The following is a 22,263-nucleotide window of genomic DNA, read 5'->3' on the forward strand; positions in this document are numbered from 1 at the left end:
ATAAAACTATTTGGTATGTGCTATTTATTGCTGATGCAGGCACTACAGCATAAATTTCTTGATTGTAGTACATGAACATTACTTTATATATTTGGAGGGAGATTTATGTGAGATCTGTATGCATAAAAGTGTCCTGGTATTTTTGCAGTGATGGAAGATATTTGCGTATTGTATCCAGTGACAATTTTTAACTAACACTGGAGCTGTTTCTCATATGAAAGTCTTACATACCTTGTAATTGTCTTCTGTAAAACAAAAAATCAAGACTGTTTTTTTTTTTAATTCAGCCTTTCTTTACTGATTCCTTTAGTCATTCTTTGAAGTTCAAGAAGTAACATATATTCATTTAACTATTCCTTTACAAAGTTATTGCCTGGGTTTGTCATTCTAAATTGGTAGCTGTTGCCATATTATACATCAAATATATATATATATATATGTGTGTGTGTGTGTGTCTAAATACATGTATGTATATATACATATATATACATACTCACTTGTATATATATATATATATATATATATTGCACATTCAATGGCATATTTGAAGAGAAGGCTATTAGTACATACTCCCAAATATGAAAATTTGATTAGTTCAAATTTCATTGCTATGATAGATTTTTTTCTTTATTGATAGATGCCACCTGTGAAGGACAAGAAAGGTCTTCATATTTTACAGATGATTTTTGTCAAGCATGTGGAGTGGTACTGCAGCTTGAATCAGAAAGGATTTCACATTATAAGGTTGGTTGCTTAAATGCGGTGGGAATGAGGATGAGGAATTGTATTTTTAAGTATAGCAAGTTAACTGCATTTAAGTTGTCTTACTTGATTAATTTAAAGACCTGAAGCATGATAACATTTCTTTTTTTCTTTTTGTTGTTTTTTTTTTCAAGACAAGGTTTCTCTGTAGCTTTGGTGTCTGTCCTGGAACTAGCTCTTATAGACCAGGCTGGCCTTGAACTCAGAGAGATCTGCCTGCTCTGCCTCCTGAGTGCTGGGATTAAAGGCATGCCCACCACTGCCTGGCAACATGGTAACATTTCTATTTGGCAGACAGGAATATTGGCTCAGGAAAGGATAGTCACATACAAATTTAAATTAGGGAATATAGATTAAACTCTTTGGTTTTGATTGCAAACTCTCTTTTCTTTCCTTCACATCATTCTGCCTCCCTTTGTATTCTCTATTATTATAGCAAATATATTGTAGATAATAACAAGTTTGGGGATACTGTAGAACTCCTAGAATCTTCATTTATAGTAAATGTAGACCATAGATTTGGCTTGTCAGCATCCTGCCATTGAGGTTGGAGAGGCTCAGAAGGCCCCCTTCCCCAGATCCATTAACAGTTAACAGTTGTTAAGAGGCAGGAGATCATGAGGCCTCATCACTCCCTGTGCATTGGCAATTGATGGTTGCTGGGAAAGGGAGGGATTTTCTGCACTGATGTAGTCACTGATGAGGAGCTCATAATCCTGTGAATATCTTTTACTAGTCTTCATATAGATTATGCTAATGAAGATCATTGTGGTATACATAAAAAGGCATGAAAGTAGAAAGGGAAGTGAGTTGGGAGGATAATAGGTTAATATAATAAAAATATATATATGCATGAAAATGTCATAATGAAACCCATTGCAATGTTTAACATAATAAAAATAAAATACTGACTTCTAAGTTATAGAATCATCTTATTTTAATTTTAACTGAGGTCTAAAGATTTGAAAGGAGCAAAAAATCTTTCTAGTTATTGCAGTCAGGGGTTGAGGATGTAGCTCAAAATATGTCACTTGTCTAGGCTGTTCAAGACTATGATCTCCAAAAAAAGTTAGTATAAAATCTGCTAAAATTTATGTCTCTGAGCTCACATTCAGAGAGCTGCACATTGTAGGTGTCTCTTTTGTTAAATAAACAAAGTTGTGTCTTTTTCCAGAGTGAAATACATGCTCAAAATGTTAAGTTCTATTTTCAAGTGCATGGGGAACTAAACGAAGTGCCTGGTAGAAAAGTGAGCATGCCTCTTGAGAATTCTCAGGTGAGTTTTCTTCATGGAATGTTATAATTGTGAGCTCTAAGATTTTAATATTTAAAAATAAAGAAGATTGAATGTGCTTTTTACAGGTGTACAAGAGTGAAGAAGTCAACAGAGACAAATTTAGTGGTTTCTGTAACATGAGTTTTGACTCCTCAGCCATTGCTCAGGCTCAATATGTGGAAAAGAGCCATGTGCAGAATCCGAAGCAATTACTGGAAGAACATGACAGAATATCTCCATCAGGATGCCAACCAAAGATGGGTAAGATTCTGTTCATCTCTTTAACAGATATATATCTTTCCCTTACATTGTATCATTCCTTTTGGGGAGCAAACTCCCACTACAGTTCAAACAACTTGATTATTTTTCCACTTAGTAAATCACTTTCTGTATTCTTGTCTGTGGAGATAACTGCTAACTAAATTTTAAGAAATATTATGATCACTATTCAGTTTACTAAATCCACATAAAGCAAATGAGTGCTATATGTTATTAATAACAATAAGCATCTAGAGAAACCAAAAATCTTGACTTTTTAAGTTATGTTTCCCCACCATGGCATAATTTTTTGATGTACATCTTTATCTCACTTGTCCATTCAGATCAATGTTTTCAGTATTGTATAGTTATATACTCTAGTGTGTATACTATATAGTATGCTTATGACCAAAGCTGTAAAAAGCAAACTAAATTGCTGAATAACCTTCAATCCTGATAATCCATTCTTTTATTTCTATAAATGTGAAGTACCAGTGAATAATTATAGAATGCTAAACCCCAAAGATACAGAGAATTATAGAACATTGCCTCTTCCTACTAGTAATATTCAAATGAAGAAATGAAAGCACTTCCACTGAATTACCTGAACTGGCAGAGTACATTTTGGAAAACAGTTCATATTTTGAAAAATTTACATACTACCATAAAAATGACACTTGATCAGCTGGAATAATTGATCTAGCACATTCTTAAGAGCTTTCACTGTGTAACTAGGGCATTATTTCCTGAAAAAAATTATCAACATTCATGTCCAGCACATCATATAGGTATTTTCCAGAGCAAATTATCTCAGCAGATTATTAGAATTTATTTTTTCTAGCTGGGCAGTGGTGGCACATGCCTTTAATCCCAGTACTCAGGAGGTAAAAGCAGATGGATCTCTGTGAGTGTGAGGCCAGCCTAGTCTTCAAGAGCTAGTTCCAGGACAGGCTCCAAAAACTACAGAGAAAACCTGTAAGAGGAGAGCACATTTGTTTATCCCAGGCACCCGGCTAGCTTAGCCCCGAAATAACTACACAGAAATTGTATTTATTAAATCACTGCTTGGTACATTAGCTCTAACTTCTTATTTGGCTAACTCTTACATCTTAATTTAACCCATTTTTATTAATCTGTGTATTACCACGAGGTCGTGGCCTACCAGCAAAGTTCCAGTATGTCTATCTTCAGCGCAGATCCATGATGTCTCCCTCTGCCTCTTCTTCCCAGCATTCCACTTAGTTTTTCACGCCTAGCTCTGGTCCCCTATAGCTCTGCTATAGGCCCAAAGCAATTCCTTTATTAACCAGTGAAAGCAACACATAGACAGAATGACCTGCTACACCATTTCCCATTTTCTGTTTAAACAAAAAGAAAGGCTTTAACTTTAACATAGTAACATCACATATAACAAAACAGGTATTAAATAAGAATTGCAGTTACAATATTTATATCTACTTTATCTTTTATCATAACTAAGGGAAACTATAACTATCTATCTATTCTTTAACTCCTTTAAATACTCCAGAAGTATATACTATTGCCTAAGTAAACAGGAAGTACATTGTAAGCAACTTCCAGAACTCTAGAATTGACAGAGACATTTCACTGCCCAGACAGTCACCCAAAGTTTTTTTTTTTTTTTTGTACCGTTGGAGCATCCGTAGTCAGCCTACAGGCCCATAGTATCCAGCAGACTTTTCCACAAAGCAGGAAATGTTAAAGCCAGTTTAGTCACTTTCTTTTGTATCCTGCAGAATGTCTCACAGACTCATGAAGCAGGAACCCCGAAGGATCATCTCACCTTTAGGCATGTTTAGCAGTCATTTTTCTGTAGGTCCTGCACCTGCATGTTCAGTTTAGCAGTTCAGGCAAGAGCAGTTCCTTGCCCTAATGGCTAACAAACTCCATAAGGAGCCTCTTCGATACCCATCTTTCTCTTGAAGTAACCGGAGCCGCCAGAGATAGACGTGTTAAAACTTGGCTGGTAGGCCACAACCTTGTGGTGATGCAAAAATTAATGGACATTGGTTAAATTAAGATGTAAGAGTTAGCCAATAAGAAGTTAGAGATAATGGACCAATCAGTGATTTAATTAATACAGTTTCTACTAATACAGTTTCTGCGTGGTTATTTTGGTTCTGGGCAGCCAGGACGAACAAGCGGTCTCCCTCCTACAAAACCCTGTAAAACCAAAAGAAAGAAGGAAGGAAGGAATTCATTTTTCTAATAAGATACACTATAATTTTTATATTATTCTAGTCTGTCAGATTGTCATATGCTTATTTTCTTATCTGTTGATTAAAATAGGGACAGAGTCGTTGTGCTTTACAAGAGAAGCTATTTTGTAAATATCTTACCTATAGTCCCCAAATTCATTTCTTTGGGTTCAAGGAGGAAAGTAATTGAAAGAGACATACAATAAAACATATAGTTTCAAGTTATTAACTGCTGAGCGCTCACTCTGGTGTAAGCATTACAAATCAAGACAGAATAGATGAAAAATACCATCTTAGAAGTTCACACCATCTGATTTATCTTGTGAATTACAGAAGAATCATCTTGAAATAGCTCCCATGCTTCTATTGTTTCCATAAATGGAAATGGTCAAACAATACTGGTTGTAAAATATTTCCTCCTTCCCAAGACTTTGGTTTACAAACTAGTGACAAACTAGCATGCACATTTATCTCACAAAAGAGCCTTCACAACTTAATTTCTTTTATCCAGAAGCCCTGTGCTGAGTATGTAGAAAGATAGTGCATTTTTAGAGAATTTCTTTAATACTTTACAGTGGATACAATTCTAATATTTGATCAGATGTTAATAATTTTTCATTACAATTATTTCTGCAGATAAACCCAATACTACTACAGCAGCGCCAACCTTCCTAAAATCTGTTATTGTGAAGCCTCCTCCAGGTAGGAATAAGGTCAAAAAACTCCTTTGTTTCTCTAACAGTGCTTGGATCTGGATAATCCAAGCAGATAGTATAAGTTTTTACCTGCTTCTTTTAATAATCTACTAATGCTTCACAACATTATATTAGGAGCAAAAAAAGTGAAGATAGGAAAACATTTATAGCTAAATGGCTGAGCAATGTCTACTAACAAAATCAAATACAAACTAGAAAAATATTCTATACTCTTTCACAGGAGCTTTGTATTTTATAAAACATGCTAGTTTACTAATAAACCACTGGCTTTTATTAATTAAAGAACTTGTAGTATTCAAGTGGTTAATTCCATGTATTTTTATTTGTTTTCTAGGACATGAGAGAAAGAAAGTTTTTTATGTCTCTTAATTTCAAAATCATATGTGTGTGTCTGTGTGTGTTTGTTTCCATGTTATTTTAAGAAGTATTTCAAATTAGTGTGATACAACGATATTCATTTGGAGTGCTAAATTAGTCATTCTTGATCATATAAATAGAAATATACCATTTTCTCTAAATAGGAAAATATATAACTAGTTAATAATGCCCCATTGTAAAAGACTATATATACATACATGCTCGTAATTTGCTAACAAAGGAAATAAAATGTCTTGGTCCATAGGTTTCTATGATTTTGAGTGATAGAAGTAGAAAGTTTGACAAATGACCAGATGGCTAAGAGCTAAGAAAGGGTAGCAAAATTTCAAGTACAACATAGAGACTTGCCTTGACTGGAGAAATATATCTGTTCCTCTGTTATATTCTTTATCCCCCCACCACCACATACAAACACCTTCTTACTACTAGTGTATCTTATTGCCCTTTCATAGTCTCTCTTTTACCTTTTCTTCAACCCATTATAGTTCACCTGTTCTTACTAGATAGATTTCCTGCTCTATGTGAAAATGTTCATTACTTTTCACCTCTTAAAATTCTTTTCTTTTCATGTACAATTCCTCATGGTCTGGTTCTACTTTATTTCGTTGTTTTTTGTTTTGTTTTGTTTTGTTTTGTTTTGGTTTGGTTTGGTTTGGTTTGGTTTGGTTTTTGTTTTTTGCTATCTGCATCAGCTCTTTGTCAGTTCAACACCTAGATTTAGGTCCTCCCAGGTTCCATTAGTGGCCCTGACTCTGCAAGCACAATTCTGTGTTTTCCCCTGGCTTTAACTGTCACCTGTACTCTCATAGCCTGTCCATCAAACTTAGACTCCCTGTCAAAATGGGAGATATTATTGCAGTTGGACACCTCAAAGCCATTTTAAATCAAAGTTCTTCCAAAATCAAAACCTATAGATAACTGTCAACTTGCCAATACCACACCATCATAACTTTCTAAATCTAATGAAATACCAAGTTGTGATTGTCTTACCTCCTGAATTATTACTGTCCCCCTAACTCTATCCCCACCATTCCTACACTACTATAGGTCTTTATATACTCCTAGAGTTTTTTAGTCAAACTGTGAGATATGGACCAGAATTGTTGGTATCATTTGGGAGCTTATTAGAAAATAGAATTCAGCCCTGCTTATAGACCTACTTATTCAGAATTCACTTCTTTAACAAGACCTCTAAATGAGTTATATGTAAGAAACTTAAAGACACAGAGTCATAGCCTTCTAGGTACTTTTTCTCCCATTGGTTTTATCTCCACAAATGTACTCTCAATTCAATTACTGGAGTGTTTCCTTCATAACACAAATTTTTCCATGATACTGTCCCACTTGAAATTTCTTCACTGCTTTTCCAACTTCTAAGGATGAAATCTCAATGCCCCAGCCCTCTCCTTCTTTTCCTTCCTCTTCATGCTTGCCCTCTGCTACTGACATGTTGTTATCTATGCAGGTTAATACCTGCAAGTTGTATGGCTTCCAAAAACCATTACCTTACTTCTTTTATTTGTACTTTTACTTATACCCCTCCTCCCTTGTTGCCTGAAATACTTCAATAACCTGCTTCTGACTAATTCATACTCATTCTTAGACTTTCTGCTGCTACCTTGAAGCCTTTTTGCTTCCTTTAAGGCTACCTACCCTTCTGTGTATCTACTTTTCTCTCTAAGTGCTTTTCCTCCCATTTCAGCTTAAGGTTTTTAAGGGAGGATATGTCATGTAATTCATCTCTATTTCCAGTGCTAGACATAAAAACAAGCATAGAACTATTCTTACCTCCGTAGAGATTAGTGCAGTATATGAAACAGTGAACTATTAATGCATCTTTATCTCAAATGCTTTCCCTTTGCTTGTACTATTTCAGTTTCCTATATAGTGTGGTCAAAGTGCTAACTTTGTGCTAAACTTTTGTGGAGATATGTAGTTTTATCCACCATTTTAAAGAATGTTGAGTTAAGTAAGCATAAAAGTAAAAGTGGCAGTTTACTCTAAATGTCTGAAGAAATGATGGACTGTCAGTTGTTGGGTATTTTTCCTACTGGTGAGTTGAAAGTGTCTGAAATGTGTGGCTTCTGTATACATTTGAACTGAGCCTAAATGAGAAGTGTTTGGACTGTTGCTGCTGCTGTGTGAGACAGTATTTTAGCACTCTGAAATGTAAAGATTATTAGAATGAGGGAAGAAGGGAAAAAGAACGTTTGCTTTCTGTAAAAAAATAAAAAAATTAAAAAAAAACTGTGACCAAAAGCAACTTTGGAAAGGAAGGGTTTATTTTAGCTTACCACTTATAGTCAACTATGGAGGGTATTCAAGACAGGAATCTGGAGACAATAACTTAAGCAGACACCATAAAGGAAGATTGATTACTGGCTTGCTACCACCATGGCTAGCTCAGTCTGCTTTCTTAAATAAATAGCACCGTTTGCTCAAGGGTGGCACTGTTCACAATGAGCTGGGCCCTTCCACATCAGTCATGAATCAGGAAAGTTCTCCACATGCTTGCCACAGTCCAACCTGATCAGTTTTTTCAAGTGAGGCTCCATCATCCCAGATGACCCTAGCTTGTGTCAAGTTGACAAAAATCTTAACCAACAAAAAGAATTTTGGTGAAGTTCATATCTGATCATGAAATAGTGTCAGTAAAATTCAACCTATTTATTGAAAGCATTCTACACTAATCTCTGAAGCTAGTGCTCAAAGAATAAACATATCCTGTTACAACTCCTGTCTCCCGAGCGTAAACATTTGGGCATTATGAAAACAGCTAGTTCACCTAGACATGGTGGTACATGCCTATAATGTCAGTACTCAGGAAGGAGAAGGAAGATTACTGTATACTATATGTTTGAGGCAAGTCAGGGCTACATAGTGAGTTCGAGGCCAGCAAGGGCTACATAGCAAAACCCTTTCTCAAACAACAACAAAAAGGCATATCTAGAGAAATTAAATTAGCTAATAAGAATTTTAGAGAACACTGACAACAGAATTCCTTGTTACAAGTGAACCAGTTTTAAGAAAAAGGCAATTATGGAGGTGTAGAGATAGCTCAGAAGCTAAGAACCCTGAGTGCTCTTGCAGAGGATCTGAGTTTTAGTCCCAGAATCTACATGGCAGCTGATGACCATCTCTATTTCCAACACCCTCTTCTGGCCACCGTGGGTACTGCATATACATGTCATACATGCAGGCAAAACACATAATATTTCAAAAAAGGCAACTTAACACCATATGCCACTTTAATTATTTCACTATTTTCATTTTCTCATTTCTATCTATCTTTGCCTCTATTTATCTGCTATAATATTCATGTTTCTCCATATCTGAGTTTTTCTTCCTCATGATCACTGCTTGCTTAAGTCCCTATCTAGCTCAGCTCACGATTGACTACAAGACTAGTGCTAATACAATACTAAAGTATGAATATATTTTTAAATGTTGTGTTTCTTTTAGTTATCTTACTAATTTTAGTTCCACTATTGCACTTACCTAAAATTAAGTTAATAATTTCTAAATTCAACTTAAATTGCAAAATTTTGTCCTCGATAGTTCACTATTAAACACCTACACTTGAATCTCTAACTACTTAATTCCCTATATTCTTTCTATAAGTAAGTATTATCAAATCTTCTGTTACACCTTTTTGTACTTTCCGTAGATTTCCATTGCTAACTCTTCACATGTTAACACTATTGGAACCATCAGTATACAGCTGTATGTTAATTTAAAATTAAAATAAGGCTTGTTAAAAGGTACTAACAAGCCTGAGTTTTCATGTGAACTTAGAAATGATTGTAGCAGGTGTATAGCAGAGCTAAACAGGTCCAAGAGCAGTCTCTGAGATAAGAGAGTGGAGAGTGTAAGAAACAGTAGGGGCAGGTTATAAGATTAGGCTGGGGTCCTACAAGATAGCTCATCAAGCAAAAAATCTTAGTGCTAAGTCTAGCAACCTGAGTTCAGTCCCTGGAACCACATGATTGAATTAGAGAACTAACTCCGCCAAGTTGCCCTCTGGCCTCCACATGAACAACATGGCACATGCTTGAGACTATAATATACAAATCATATGTGTGCATATGCAAAATAGACTTTAAGATAATTTTTAAATATTGGGCCAAGAATTCTGATAACTGGGACAGTGAATAGGTTTCCTGTCTATACAGAAATGATTTATATATTTTTACTTACTATATCTCAGTTATCCATATTCTAGAAAGTGGTAGCATAAACATGTGGAAAATCCAAGAGTTAAAGTAATAGTAATCACACCACAGTTCTGGAACTGTCTGTAAACCCTTTGCATGTGACAGAAACCCTTTCAACTCCTATATTTCCACTATTAAACCATGGATGTATGAAAAGCCAAGGGCTAAGTTAACATGAACATTTTCCACATAACTCTAATGTATAAGCAAATTTGAAAACCACAAATCTAGAGAAACCCAGGAGTCTGGTTCATCATGTGTCACTTAGGTACACCCTCTATATATGTTGTTGATCAAGGCCATTTCTGGTTTGGTTTTTACATTTATAAAATAAAGATAGCAATAATTTCCTGAAAAACCTTGCTGTGAAGATCCACAGTTTCTGATTGAGTAGTTTGTTTTATAGGACATCCATAGTCTTCAGCTAATAATCTTTAAACCAGGGACTCACAAACTTGAAATAGGCCAATAGATAACTAAGGAATTATAAAAATATTTCATTCAGGATATTTCTCACAGTGTCTCTGATAATCTACTTTCAGTGTTAGTTTTCAAAACTAGTTCCCAATTCCACTATAGAAACTGAACTCTATTCTCCAGGAAAGAATTCTAGGATTCTATACCTAATGCTCTGGGTGGTTCTTACCAAAGAAATTGGTATATTTCATGTTAGTGAATTTTCATTCTAGTGTTCATTTACAATAACAGGAGACATTATTTCCAGGTCTTGGGATTTTTTTAATATCTATGAATTCATACTATATTTTTCCTCGTCTCAAAGAATATAGGAAATCAAATTAGAAACAGAAAGTTTTTAATCAGCATGAAATAAGAACATAGAGACAGAAGATGATTTTTAAAGAATCATTCATTCAAAGTTTTCAAACACACAAAAACATTAAAGCTGTGGGTATTTGTGGAAGTATCATATAATGTTTGATACAGATATACTTATATATAAGACAAGTGAAACCGGGTGGTTGTGGTGCAGGCCTTTTAATCCCAGCACTCAGGAGGCAGAGGCAAGTGAATCTCTGCTGCAACAGTCAAATGCTGTCTCTGTAGTTGACCTCCTGCCTCAAAGAGTCAGAGCTTGTCATGGCAGGATGGCCCAGAAAACCAACATTTTAAAATGGTGCAGCTTTTTTCCTGATACAGCTGAAAACTGAAAAGCATACGTTCAGCTTTTCATCAACACCATTTAAGTGTTTCGTGGCAGGACCTCTTAAAAGTGCTGCAGGGTTTTGCAGCTAAAGTTGAGTCAGGAAGTCTCTCTTAGATGAGAGCACCTGCTTGCCTGTAGACCCAATCAGAGCAGACCCAAGAAATTGGTGCTACCAAGAAACCATGTGCAATGCTGTCATTTTGTTCTAGAATTACTTCCCAAGCTGTCTCAGGCTTTATGTGGATGCAACCATCCACGTTGGGGTTAGACACCATTCTGTAACATGAGGGCTGGCTTGTTGGGGTTTTTGCCCTGCCCAGTTCCCCATAGCCAGCACCATTTATAACATGAAGGGGTCTGCTTGTTGGGGTTTCTGTCCCACCTGGTACCCCACAGCCAGCAAACCCCAAAGAAAATCACAGAGGACTCCATGAGATTGTAAACTGATTGGCCCATTAGGTCAAGCTTCTTTTTTTGTCTCTATTTGCATTTAGTGGGCACTAAAATAGGCGAGGCACACCCAGTCACTTTATTAGAGTCCTAGGCAGCAGTTGTTTGCTTGGTAGCCTTTCTCTCTTCCAGCATCCTCTGCTTCTGCTTTGCCAAGCACTTTCTAGCAGAATAATAGGCTCCCAGGTCATAATAGTGGTCATAGAAGGCTTTAGCCACCTTGGTATACTGCTCCAGTTCCTTGGCCCAATTCTGCTTTGAGCTCTCTCCTTCTCTCTGTTGACAAGCCTTAAGTCTCTCCTGGATGATGTTCATAATTTCCTGGTCAACTTTGTAGTCCCTTTTCCATTGCATCTCAGCCCCATAGATATCACCCTCTTTGCATTCCGTGATGTCTGACACACGTCGGTACTGCCAGTGATAGTAGTAGGTTCCGTTCTTGGCATGCTGTCGCTCAATAAACTCTCTCATGAGGGTCACGGGCCAGTCCACGACGAGATCGTAGGCCTTCATAAATTAGGTCGAGGGGTTGGGGAGTGAGGTTTGTGGCAAGGGAGCTGGTGTGCGGTGTGGGGGCTCAAGGTACACATCCTTGTCCCAAGAGTCTGGCATGGCTGCAGCAAGCTCTCCCCGCAGAGCTTCAATTCGCTCCGCTAAGTCAGGCTTCTTATTAGCTCTTGTAACTTATATTAACCCACTATTCTTATCTATGTTAGCCACATGACTTGGTACCTTTCTCAGCAGGGCAGGTCACATCTTACTTCTTCGGAGTCTGGGCAGGAGAGGGAGGAATGGGCTTCCTCCTTCCCAGAATTTTCCTGTTCTCTTTGTTCCCCCTCTACTTCCTGTCTGGTTTTCCTGCCCATACTTCCTGCCTGGTCAATCAGCGTTTATTTAAAACATAATTGTCAGAATACAGACAATTCTCCCGCACCAGGTTTTCAGTATTTTTTCATTACAAAATAACATTTCACTGTGTGTTCTATGTTTTATCTGTTCAATAATTTGTAAGCACTTGAATTGTTTAATTTCTTGCCTATTGTGAATAATGTAATAAACATATGAATGTATATTTTTCTTACATATTGATTTTAGTTTCTTTGGATATACATTAATATTGCATTTACAAGAACATAAGGTAATTATCTTCTTATTTGATAAGTGGCCTCCATACTTTAAATGGCTATTCTAATTTAGGTTTCCATCAACATTTTCTCCACATCCTCATCAGCACTTCCTGTCCTTAGGGTTTTTTGTTTTATATTAGCCATTCTTCTTCAGGTATGGTAGCATCTCCTTGTTCTTTCAGTTTGCAATTACCTGGTGATTGGTGATGTTTTGTATTTTCCATTTACTTACTGAACATTTTGGATGTCTCCTTCCAAGAAATGACCTAAGGTTTTATTTTGTTATTGAGGTTTTGGTTCCTCAATATATATTCCTTTATATATTCTAAATATCAATTGCTTGTTATTTTACACAAATCACAAATTTTCTCCCATTTGTAGATTATCTGTTGATTGTGTTATGTGTTTCCTTTGTCCTGTAGCAACTTTAACATTTTTTTAAAATCCTGTTTGTCTGTATTTGCATTTGCTTCCTGAATTTTGAGAGCCACTTCCAAAAATTGCTTGCATATTACAGTATCCTGGAAAATTTTACCTGAATTTTCTTCTAGTAATTTTATAGCTATCAGTGTTTCTGCTGTTTAGTTTTGAGATTGTATTTTAACTGCAGCTTTTATTCCTTCCCTTTGCTCCCTCAAAGTTCTCCTGTATACGCCTTCCCACTCTCTTTGAAATTCATGGCCTCTTTTTTCATCAGTTGTTATTGCCTACATGCTCCTGTTTGCCCCTATACCAATCTTATATTTAAACTCTTTAGTCCATTTTGAGTTGATCAGTGTAACTGGTGAGATACAAAGTCTATCTACATTTATATGTAAATAATTTTCCTAAACACTGTTTTTTTGAAAAACTGTTTTCTCTATAAAGGATGTTTGAGTGCCCTTATCAAAACATTAATTCAAATTTTAATATAACCCGTTGATTGCTGGTCATTAACAATATGTATTAATAATGAACATGTTATTCAATATCTTTATTTTTATTTTATCTGCAAGTAATCTCTTGTTTCTGTAAATAATGTTTGTTCGACAAAGGTCAATACACTTGAATATGATTAACTTATCTTCCTTTAAGTGATTAAACTGCTGTTTGATTTATAAGAAGGTGATTCTGGTTGTCCTTAAATTTTATATGGTACCAATTTATTGCCCTGCCTCTAGAATAATATCGATATTATACTTGTCTCATGAAAGTTGTTCTTCTGACCAATAAGAAAGTTGAAAGATGGTGAGATTTAAAAAATAAGTTTATCTCCTGCTTCTAATTATCCTTTGAAAGCAGAATAGTTAGCTGTTATATAGCTTCTTTTTATAATTTGTTTGTTTTGAAAGGTTTTGTGTTTTGGTTTTGTGTTTTTGTCAGGTCTTTTGTTTGTTTTTTATTCATTTTAAATGGAAGCTATCATTTTAGGATTTTGCTTTTACCTTTCATCCTGTGCATGGGACTCAATGATTCTCTTTTCTAAAATTTGTGGAAATTATTTTTGGTAACTAGTGAACTACAAAGATTTCAGATAAGAGAGTAAAATTTTCCTATGTTTTTAATTAATGTTTTGTGACATGTCAGGGTTTGATTTTGTAGGAAATCAATAGCAAACAAAAAGACTGTTGAAGACCAATAAAGTCCCTGCTATATAGTGTATGCAGCAACATCAGGCAAGCAGATAGCAGATTCTTAGGAAATAAATGAAAACTATAGATACAGTGTATAGTATAAGGAATTCTGGGCATTAAATTTAGAGACGTGGGCTAAGAGATACTAACACTATTCTTTGTTTCTGTGACTATCAGCAAGTGATTTTATGTCTTCGGACCAGTCTTTCTTAGGATATTTCAAATAGAGGGTCTCTAATAAAGTATTATCCATCACTGGCATTATATTATTCTAAGTGTTTCCATATTGATCTTCTTAAACTCTATCATTTTTTATAGCATATAGAATGAGAACCTACGTATGCCATATCTGCAGTATCACCTTTACATCTTTACATATGTTCCGGTCCCACATGCAAGGAAGTGAACATCAAATAAAGTAAGTGGTTTTTGCTATAAAAAAATTGTCATGTTACCAAAGACCAAATATTCTAGTCAAATAATCTTTAGTATATTTTACGAACCTTCTAGATATTCATTCCCCCATGATCTTAATCTAGAAGAAGTAGGCAGTGTTTGTAACATATTGCACACTAGTGTCAAGGACATTTACTAATCACAATAATGCACTGATAGATCTTTCTGGCAAATTGGTAACCCTCCTGAATAGACAACATTGTTTTTCGTTGTAGATGTGCTTTAAAAATAAGTTTTTCAGGCTAGCCATGCAAATTCAAGGCATCTTAAAAAGGTTTTTTTAATTCCAAGAATTCAGTGATCTAATATTGATCTTTACAGGGAGGTATAATGGTTAAGAACAAAGGTCATGCTGTTGTACCTAAAATACAGAATCCAGATCCGTTTTTAACAATATTAATATTTGCTTTTAAGACAAGGAGAAATTAGTGGGAATTGTACAGTAGGTAATCTTGGTAGCAGGGCAAGGAATTATTTGTGTTTTGTATAATTTTGATTGCTGACTTTTAAATCAAAATGTACGATTTATTATTTTCCCCTATAAGAACATATTTATAGTATTTGTGATTACTTAGAGGTATCTTAGTCACTTTTCTATTGCTATGACAAAATACAATTATCAAAGGCAACTTATAAAAGAAAGCACTTAATTGGGATTAACAGTTTTGGAGGAATAAGAAACATGATGATGAAGCAAAGAACTGGTGCGAGGAACAGCTGAGAGCTCACATCTTGATACACAATTAAGAGGCAGAGAAAGAGAGAACACTGAGAATGGCCAGTGTCTTTGGAAACCTTAAATTCTGCCCCCAATGATATACCTCTTCCAACAAGGCCACACCTCCTAATCCTTTCCAAACAGTTCCATCAACTGGAGACCATATATTCAAGCATGAACCTATGGGTGCCATTCTCATTCAGACCACCACAGGAATTATATTGCAGACTCAGCAAATGAAACTACACTATAGACATTAAAACCTCAGAATTTTAAATCTATAACCTGTCACATTTGTGCATCTAATCAAAGAACTGGCTTTAAAAATGTGATATTCAGACATTTTATTAGGACATTACTTATTAATGTTAATTAGCCACACATACTGGCATGCATTAATATTTGTGGTATTAGAGTAGAATGAGATCATTTCACTCCTATGTTCATCCTCTATTTTATCCCAGGCATGAAAATTTATTACCACATATTTCATATACAAAATAATTGCTTTCATTGTGATGTTTCCACATATTTATAACCCATGCTTGGGTCATATTCATTGTCCCAATTATGCTGATGTCCTACCTCTTCCCTAGTGGCCCCCCTTTTACTGTGATAGATGAAAGAAAAACAGTCAATACTTGTCTTTCTGCCCTTGGGGTAGTTCACTTAACACCATGATCTCCATGTCTATCCTTTATTTTAGCAAACAATATTATTTTTATTTTATTTTCCTTTGTTATTAAATATTAAGTATTTCTTTGAGAATCACAACATATTCTATATCTGCTAATGGTCTCCTAAACTATTGTGTAGCTTGGCTATTGTGAATGGTATTGAATTAAGCATTGTTGTTTAGCCATCTCTCTTCTAAGTAACCTAGAATTCTTTTGAGTATATGTCTGGGAGTAATATAGTTGGATCTTAGGAAGTTATACATTTAGTTTTTTAGTAACATCCATATAGATTTCTGTAGTGGCTGCACTAATTTATAATCCCACTAAAATGTATATTCATTTTTTTCTCTGCATTCTCATCATTCTTTGTCTTGCATTTTCTTCTTTAATAAGTAGATTTTGTTCTTTAATAATTTTGCACATGTATACTATGTTTTCTTTTTACTCTTTCAATCTCTCCTGTTGTCCTTCCCCACCACACACACACCCTACTAGCCTCCTTCACTATAAATCTCTTCCTCATGTCTACTAGCTTTGGTTCTTTTTAGTGTTTCACAAAGTTTATTTAGGGCTTTCTGTGTGATCTTGAGTGCAGAATCAACCATCAGAACGTTGTGGAATCACCATTGGGTATACGTCTAAATACTATGCTTGCCCCTCTCCAAGAAGCTGTGGTTGACAGTGGATCAACAGTATGTGGTAGGGCCTCTTGAATCCTTTTCCTCTTCATAACTGACTGATAGGAGGGCCCAACTTCTGTGGACCTGGTTACACTATACACAGAAGCTATAAGTTCATAGTTGTCACTTGTGTGTTGTACTTTAAAGATACAATTTCTAACCCCTCTCCCCATTTACCAGAACTTTATATTCTTTCTGACCCATCTTCCCCAGCTTTCCTTGAATATTAAGCAGGTGGTATAAATGTCTAGTCTAGGGCTAAGCCTTTATTCTCAGCATCTTATGCAGCCATGGGTCTCTGCATTTATTTGCAAAGGAGAGGATTCTCTGTTCAAGGCAGAGAATAGCCTTTGTCTGTGAGTGTAAACATAGACATTTAGAGGATGGTTTGTCGTTGCCAATTTAGCTAAGAAATTATCTTACCATCCCTTCCCAGGGTCTAAGACCTCTTCATTCATGGGTTTTGGAGCAGATTTACATCAGTAGGCATGGATTCCCTCTTATGAAGCAAGCTCCAAATCCATTTAGGAAGCAGCTTTTCTCTTCTCTCTAATGATTCTCTGGCTATGCAATTCCAGAAGCTGTTGAAAAGAATGTGTATTGTGCAGCTGTTGAATCAAATACTGTATGCTTAGTCCATTTGATTTACAGTGCAGCTTAACTCTAAAGTCTCTTTATTGATCTTTTTAGCCTGAACACTGACTCAGATGGACAGTCAGGATTTTGGAGATATTAAAATACGTGAATTTATATATCCAGAAGTAAGGCTGGACAACAGGACAACTTTTAAGATAATTCTTCATTTCAACAGCAATGAGTTAAGCTGAAAAATACAGGAGACTTCTTTGGGGTCAGATTACTAATAGATCATAAGTCTCCTATCTAAGACTGTATTTTTTGCAAGGTGCTAGTTTCTGTACTTTGAAACTCACCAAGAGTTTCCTTCTCTCTTCTGCTAAGAGCCCCACTGAGGGGCATCTTCCTCATCCGTAGTTTATTACTGTGCACTTGTTATTATGGTGCTCCATTTAAATCTCTTCCAGTTCCAACATTCGGTATTCCTGTACTTCACTTTGTTATTGTCTGCTGTTGCGTTCTGGTATCTTTCCACAGCTTTCCCTTTCCCTGCAGCTCTTCATCTATGATTTTATTTCAATATTTCAATATCATGGAGAAAATGAAAGTGTCAGTGTCTCCCATCTATCATCTTCTAAGAAATGTTTTTGCATAAAACTTATGAAATTCTGGAGAGATATCTACCTATCCATGCTATGATTTGAGCATCAAAATTCTTTTTATAGTTTTAGATTTGTATTTCAACCTTTGTAGATTTTATTTAAACTAATATTTTAGATCAAAGAAAGTTTTCAGAGTAATCAAAACTTTGTATTGTTTTCTTTGTAGAGAATCTCATGTTATCAGTCAAGTAAAGAATTCAAAGAAGATGCAGGAGTCTTACCAAGGTGAATGTGCAGATTATAACAAAATGAAGAAACCTAGAGAGCTAGAGTATAAGGTTCATTTCAGGAAGATGGAGGATAATTACTTGGAAATCCGTGGGTACAGAGAAATGGTTGATTCCAGACCCAGACAAAAAATGCTTGAACAACAACTTCCACTTGAAAATTTCTGGACACAGCCAGGACCATACAATAATCCTCGAGCAGTAGAAGACCAGTTACCTCATTGTTTACCAGCACAGTCAAAAACATATGACTCTTTCCAGGATGAACTTGAAGATTACATCAAAGGACAGAAGGCCAGAGGACTTGATCCCAATATTAGTTTTAGACGGATGACAGAAAGGTATAGGGATCATGGTTACAGAGAAAGGGTTGATTCTGAACACAGACAAAGGATGTGTGAGGAAAGATTTTCATTTGAGAGTCCACAGACCTACCAGCGACAATACAATGGCTCACCAGTGGAAGGCCAGTTACCTCACTGGTTACCACCTCATTCAAAAAGGAGAAATGATGATTTCCAAAATGAATTTGATGATTACAGCAAGGTACAGGAATCTAGAGAACTTAAGCCAAAGACGTCTTTTAGAAGAATTGATAGTGCTTTTGAAGCTCATGATTACAGAGAAATGGTTGACAGAAGATCTAAGCAGAGAATGTTTGAGCAAAGATTCCCATGTGAGACTTTCCAGACTTACACAGATCCATACAGCAGTTCACAAGCTGTAGAAAACAAGTTACCTCATTATTTACCAGCTTATGAGAGCCAACAGAACCCAGACTCTGATAGTTACTATCAGTTCACAAGAGATTGCTTCTCAGAAAAACCTGTTCCTCTGAGCCTTAGTCAGCAAGAAAATAACCCTGGCTCACATAGTGTAGAATATGACATTTACAAGGAGCTGCCTTCATATGACAATACCAGTGCCCATGAAACAACTCATAAAAGACGACATCAGAAGAAAAGACGACATCTGGGGGAAGAGAAAGAAAGACCAGAGAAAGAGCAGTCCAAGCACAAAAGGAAAAGGAGCTATCAGGATAAAGATTTAGACAAAGACAAGAACATTGAGCAAACTAAAGGAGAGGAAGATAAAGCTGGAGTCAGTTCTGAAAAACTGAAGCATCGAAAAAAGAAAAGAAAACATGAAGTGTCCTCAGAGAAAGAAGAACGCAAGCACAAGAAAGAGAAAAAGAAATCTGTTGAAGAAAGAACAGAAGAGGAAATCCTTTGGGATGAGTCAATTCTTGGGTTCTGAACTTACAAGATACCCAAGAATGGCTAAAAGAAAGCAATACTGATTTAAAGACAAGAGTGACTGGTGAAGTTAAGGAAAAGCAGGTAGAGTATCAGCTCAAAAACCTTGAGGTTTTTTTGTTTGCAAAAATGAATATGAGAAAAGAAACACAAGATATCTAAATTCATCCTTTAAGAAAATGGTTTAAGGTAAACCTACTCAAGAATTTTGAACTTTTAGTTTTACTATCAGAAGACTGAATCAAGAAAAATCACTGGGAAAAGTTCTGAGGAAATTGAGATAAAGCACTTCAAATGAAGAGAAGAGATAAAACTCTCTCTTCTCCCTCCCTCCCCCTCTCCCTCCCTCCCCATCTCCCTCTCTCTCTCTTTCCCTCTCCCTCTCTCTTTATGTGTGTATGTGTCCTCTGTTCTGCTCTCCTCTCTCACCTTTCCCTGCTCTCTCTCTATGTCACTCTCTCCTTTCAAAATGTAATTGAAAGTAGAACCATAAAGTCTAAACTTAGCCTTCAAGAAACAAGAACAAAATACTAAGAAGAATGGGAGAGAAAGAAACCTACTGAAGAAAATCCAGAAGATTCAGTGCTTTCTACTTTGCAGTTTTGTCCCCTTAAGGTTGAACAAAGGTTTAAAACTTTGGTTTTTGAAATTTGTGTTATTTGTGTATTTGTACATGTGTACAGTTAATTGCTAACAGAAGCCAGATAAAGTCAAAATATTCAATATGCTTTTTAAAGTTACTTTCTCTGATTTTATATGAAAGAAAAGTTATTCTATTGCTTATATATAATATGGTTTTCTTAAGTAGAGGTGTTTCTACTTTGTCCATCACGTTGCAATGAAAATGACTTGTTTGCTCATGGAAACTATGTACCTAAAACGGTGAATTACAAAGCAGTCTACAGCCATACCACCCTGAATTTCCCCAGTTTTGTTTGGTTTTGGAAGAATGGTCAGGCCTGAGGGAGACCAGACTTCTCAGAATCCATTCCTTTAGAATTTGTGTTAGTATTGGTGGTATTTTGCTACTGTTGTGTGTTAATGTTTATGTTTTCTCCAATGAAAATATATGAAGCAACTTAGCCCTTTTTTGTTAAATCTAATTTGCAGTGTATTTTTGTATTTTCTAGTTCTGAAAGTGGAAAATTAGTGTATAATAAATTAGATGATATATACTTTTAAAATGTTCTCCAAAGGGCTGATAAAAAATCGGTCTATATTCTGAAAAATGTTTATATTAAAGTGTTTTAATTTCTAAATACTTCTTTGTGATTGTTTCCATCAAAAGATGATTATTCTATCCATGTGAGGTACAAGAAATGGAGTTTGCAACTAATTTCTAGGAAGACCACACAGTAAGGCTGTAGTTTGATTTATTCTACAGATTGCTTGATAGAAGTTAACATTGTTTTGAGTTTATCTTTAGGATAGAAAAAGATCATCAACTTGAAAGTGAAGGAGAAAAACATTGTAAGTGCTTAAGGGCTATGGGGATTTGTTAATTTTAAATTATTTAATTTTAGTTTTTTTTTTCTGATAGTGCACTATGTTTTATGATAAGTACTTTCTGTACGAACTTGAACATTATTATGCTGTAGTAGGAAGTGTAAAAGCCTAAGATTTCCAAATCCCAGGATTATGATCTTAGTAGTGCCATCAGGTTGCTATGCGATTTTGCAAAGATATCACCAGAATCCAGTATGCAGTCCTGAGACAAAAAGCTAAAATACAGTAAGCCCTGTATATGCCAATCCTGTCAAAAATCATGGCAAATGTGGTGGTGATATATCTGAATCTGGGAAAATGATTTTATATTTTTTCTGAGGTTTGAATTAATGACAAGTAGATACTAGAACATAATGATGATTGGGTTTATTCTAAGATGAGTAAACCATTCCAAAGTATGCTAGGTTGTCATAAAATCAGTTTCTCTTCCATAAAACTTTTAGTATAAGATAAATGTATATCAGTGTATTAACGCTCTCTTTAAAGAAACATTTTGGTGTACTGATGAAAAAAATGGTAAGACAGGTAGAAAAAGTAGACTGTAAATTCCCAGCTACGATACTGGCAATTTTCTTTTGATTGCGCACACACGCGCGCGCGCACACACACACACACACACACACACACACACACACACACACACACACGTTGTATTCACAGAAAATGTTAGAAATCAATTGAATTGATAGAATTTTTAGAATTGGTAGATTCTTTTCTGAATATCCATTTTGTGTTCAAATCTGTTGGAGACATTAAAACTAACATATTTTGTGAGTGAAGTGGGTCTGGGGGCAGATGAAAATATGAGGGATCGGGTGGGGTGGAGGGAGCGAGTACTGGGAGAAATAACTGGAGTTAGGGTGCATTTGTGGGGGGGGGGGTCATGTGGAAACCTAGTGAAGTAGAAACTCCCAGGATTATATGAGGAAGACTGTAGTGAGGACTTTGAGTAATGAAGGATACAGAGCCTGAATCAGCTATCTTATATAGCCAGGCAAGGCTTCCAGCAGTAGGACCGGACACCAATTCAGCCACAAAACCTTCAGCCCATAATCTGTCTTGCTTGCAAGATGTGCCAGTGTAATGATGGTACAAAACTCCACAAGAAAGAGACCAACTAATGACTGGTCAAACCTGAGGCCCATGCCACAAGAGGGAGTCCATGCCTGACACTGCCTGGATGACCAGAAATCAGAGGCCAGACAGCCCAGAGACCCAGGGTAGAACCAAATATGAGTGGGGAAAAATCAAAGGAATTATTACCGGTGATATTCTGCTATACTCATTGATTGGTGCCTAACTCAGTTATCATTAGAGAGGCATCATC

General features: G+C 35.9%; 1 protein-coding gene and 1 pseudogene across 4 annotated transcripts in view; one reads left to right on the plus strand and one right to left on the minus strand.

The window, feature by feature from the left end:
* Window positions 1-20,689, plus strand: part of Zmat1 (zinc finger matrin-type 1) — a 67,525-nt gene extending 46,836 nt beyond the window's left edge. For all 4 annotated transcript variants that reach the window (XM_085684988.2, XM_085684990.2, XM_085684989.2 and 1 more), the window contains 6 exons: window positions 638-744; window positions 1,937-2,038; window positions 2,125-2,299; window positions 5,152-5,217; window positions 14,497-14,596; window positions 18,114-20,689. In XM_085684988.2, coding sequence (XP_085541114.2) covers window positions 638-744; window positions 1,937-2,038; window positions 2,125-2,299; window positions 5,152-5,217; window positions 14,497-14,596; window positions 18,114-19,431 — 1,868 coding nt within the window. In that variant the 3' untranslated portion in view covers window positions 19,432-20,689. The remainder of the gene's footprint in view (window positions 1-637; window positions 745-1,936; window positions 2,039-2,124; window positions 2,300-5,151; window positions 5,218-14,496; window positions 14,597-18,113) is intronic.
* Window positions 11,483-12,050, minus strand: LOC125389414 (NADH dehydrogenase [ubiquinone] 1 beta subcomplex subunit 10 pseudogene; annotated as a pseudogene).
* Window positions 20,690-22,263: the final 1,574 nt, after the last annotated feature.

The sequence above is a fragment of the Myodes glareolus genome, chromosome X (assembly GCF_982192425.1).
Source record: "Myodes glareolus chromosome X, mMyoGla1.1, whole genome shotgun sequence".
Lineage (NCBI taxonomy): Eukaryota > Metazoa > Chordata > Mammalia > Rodentia > Cricetidae > Myodes > Myodes glareolus.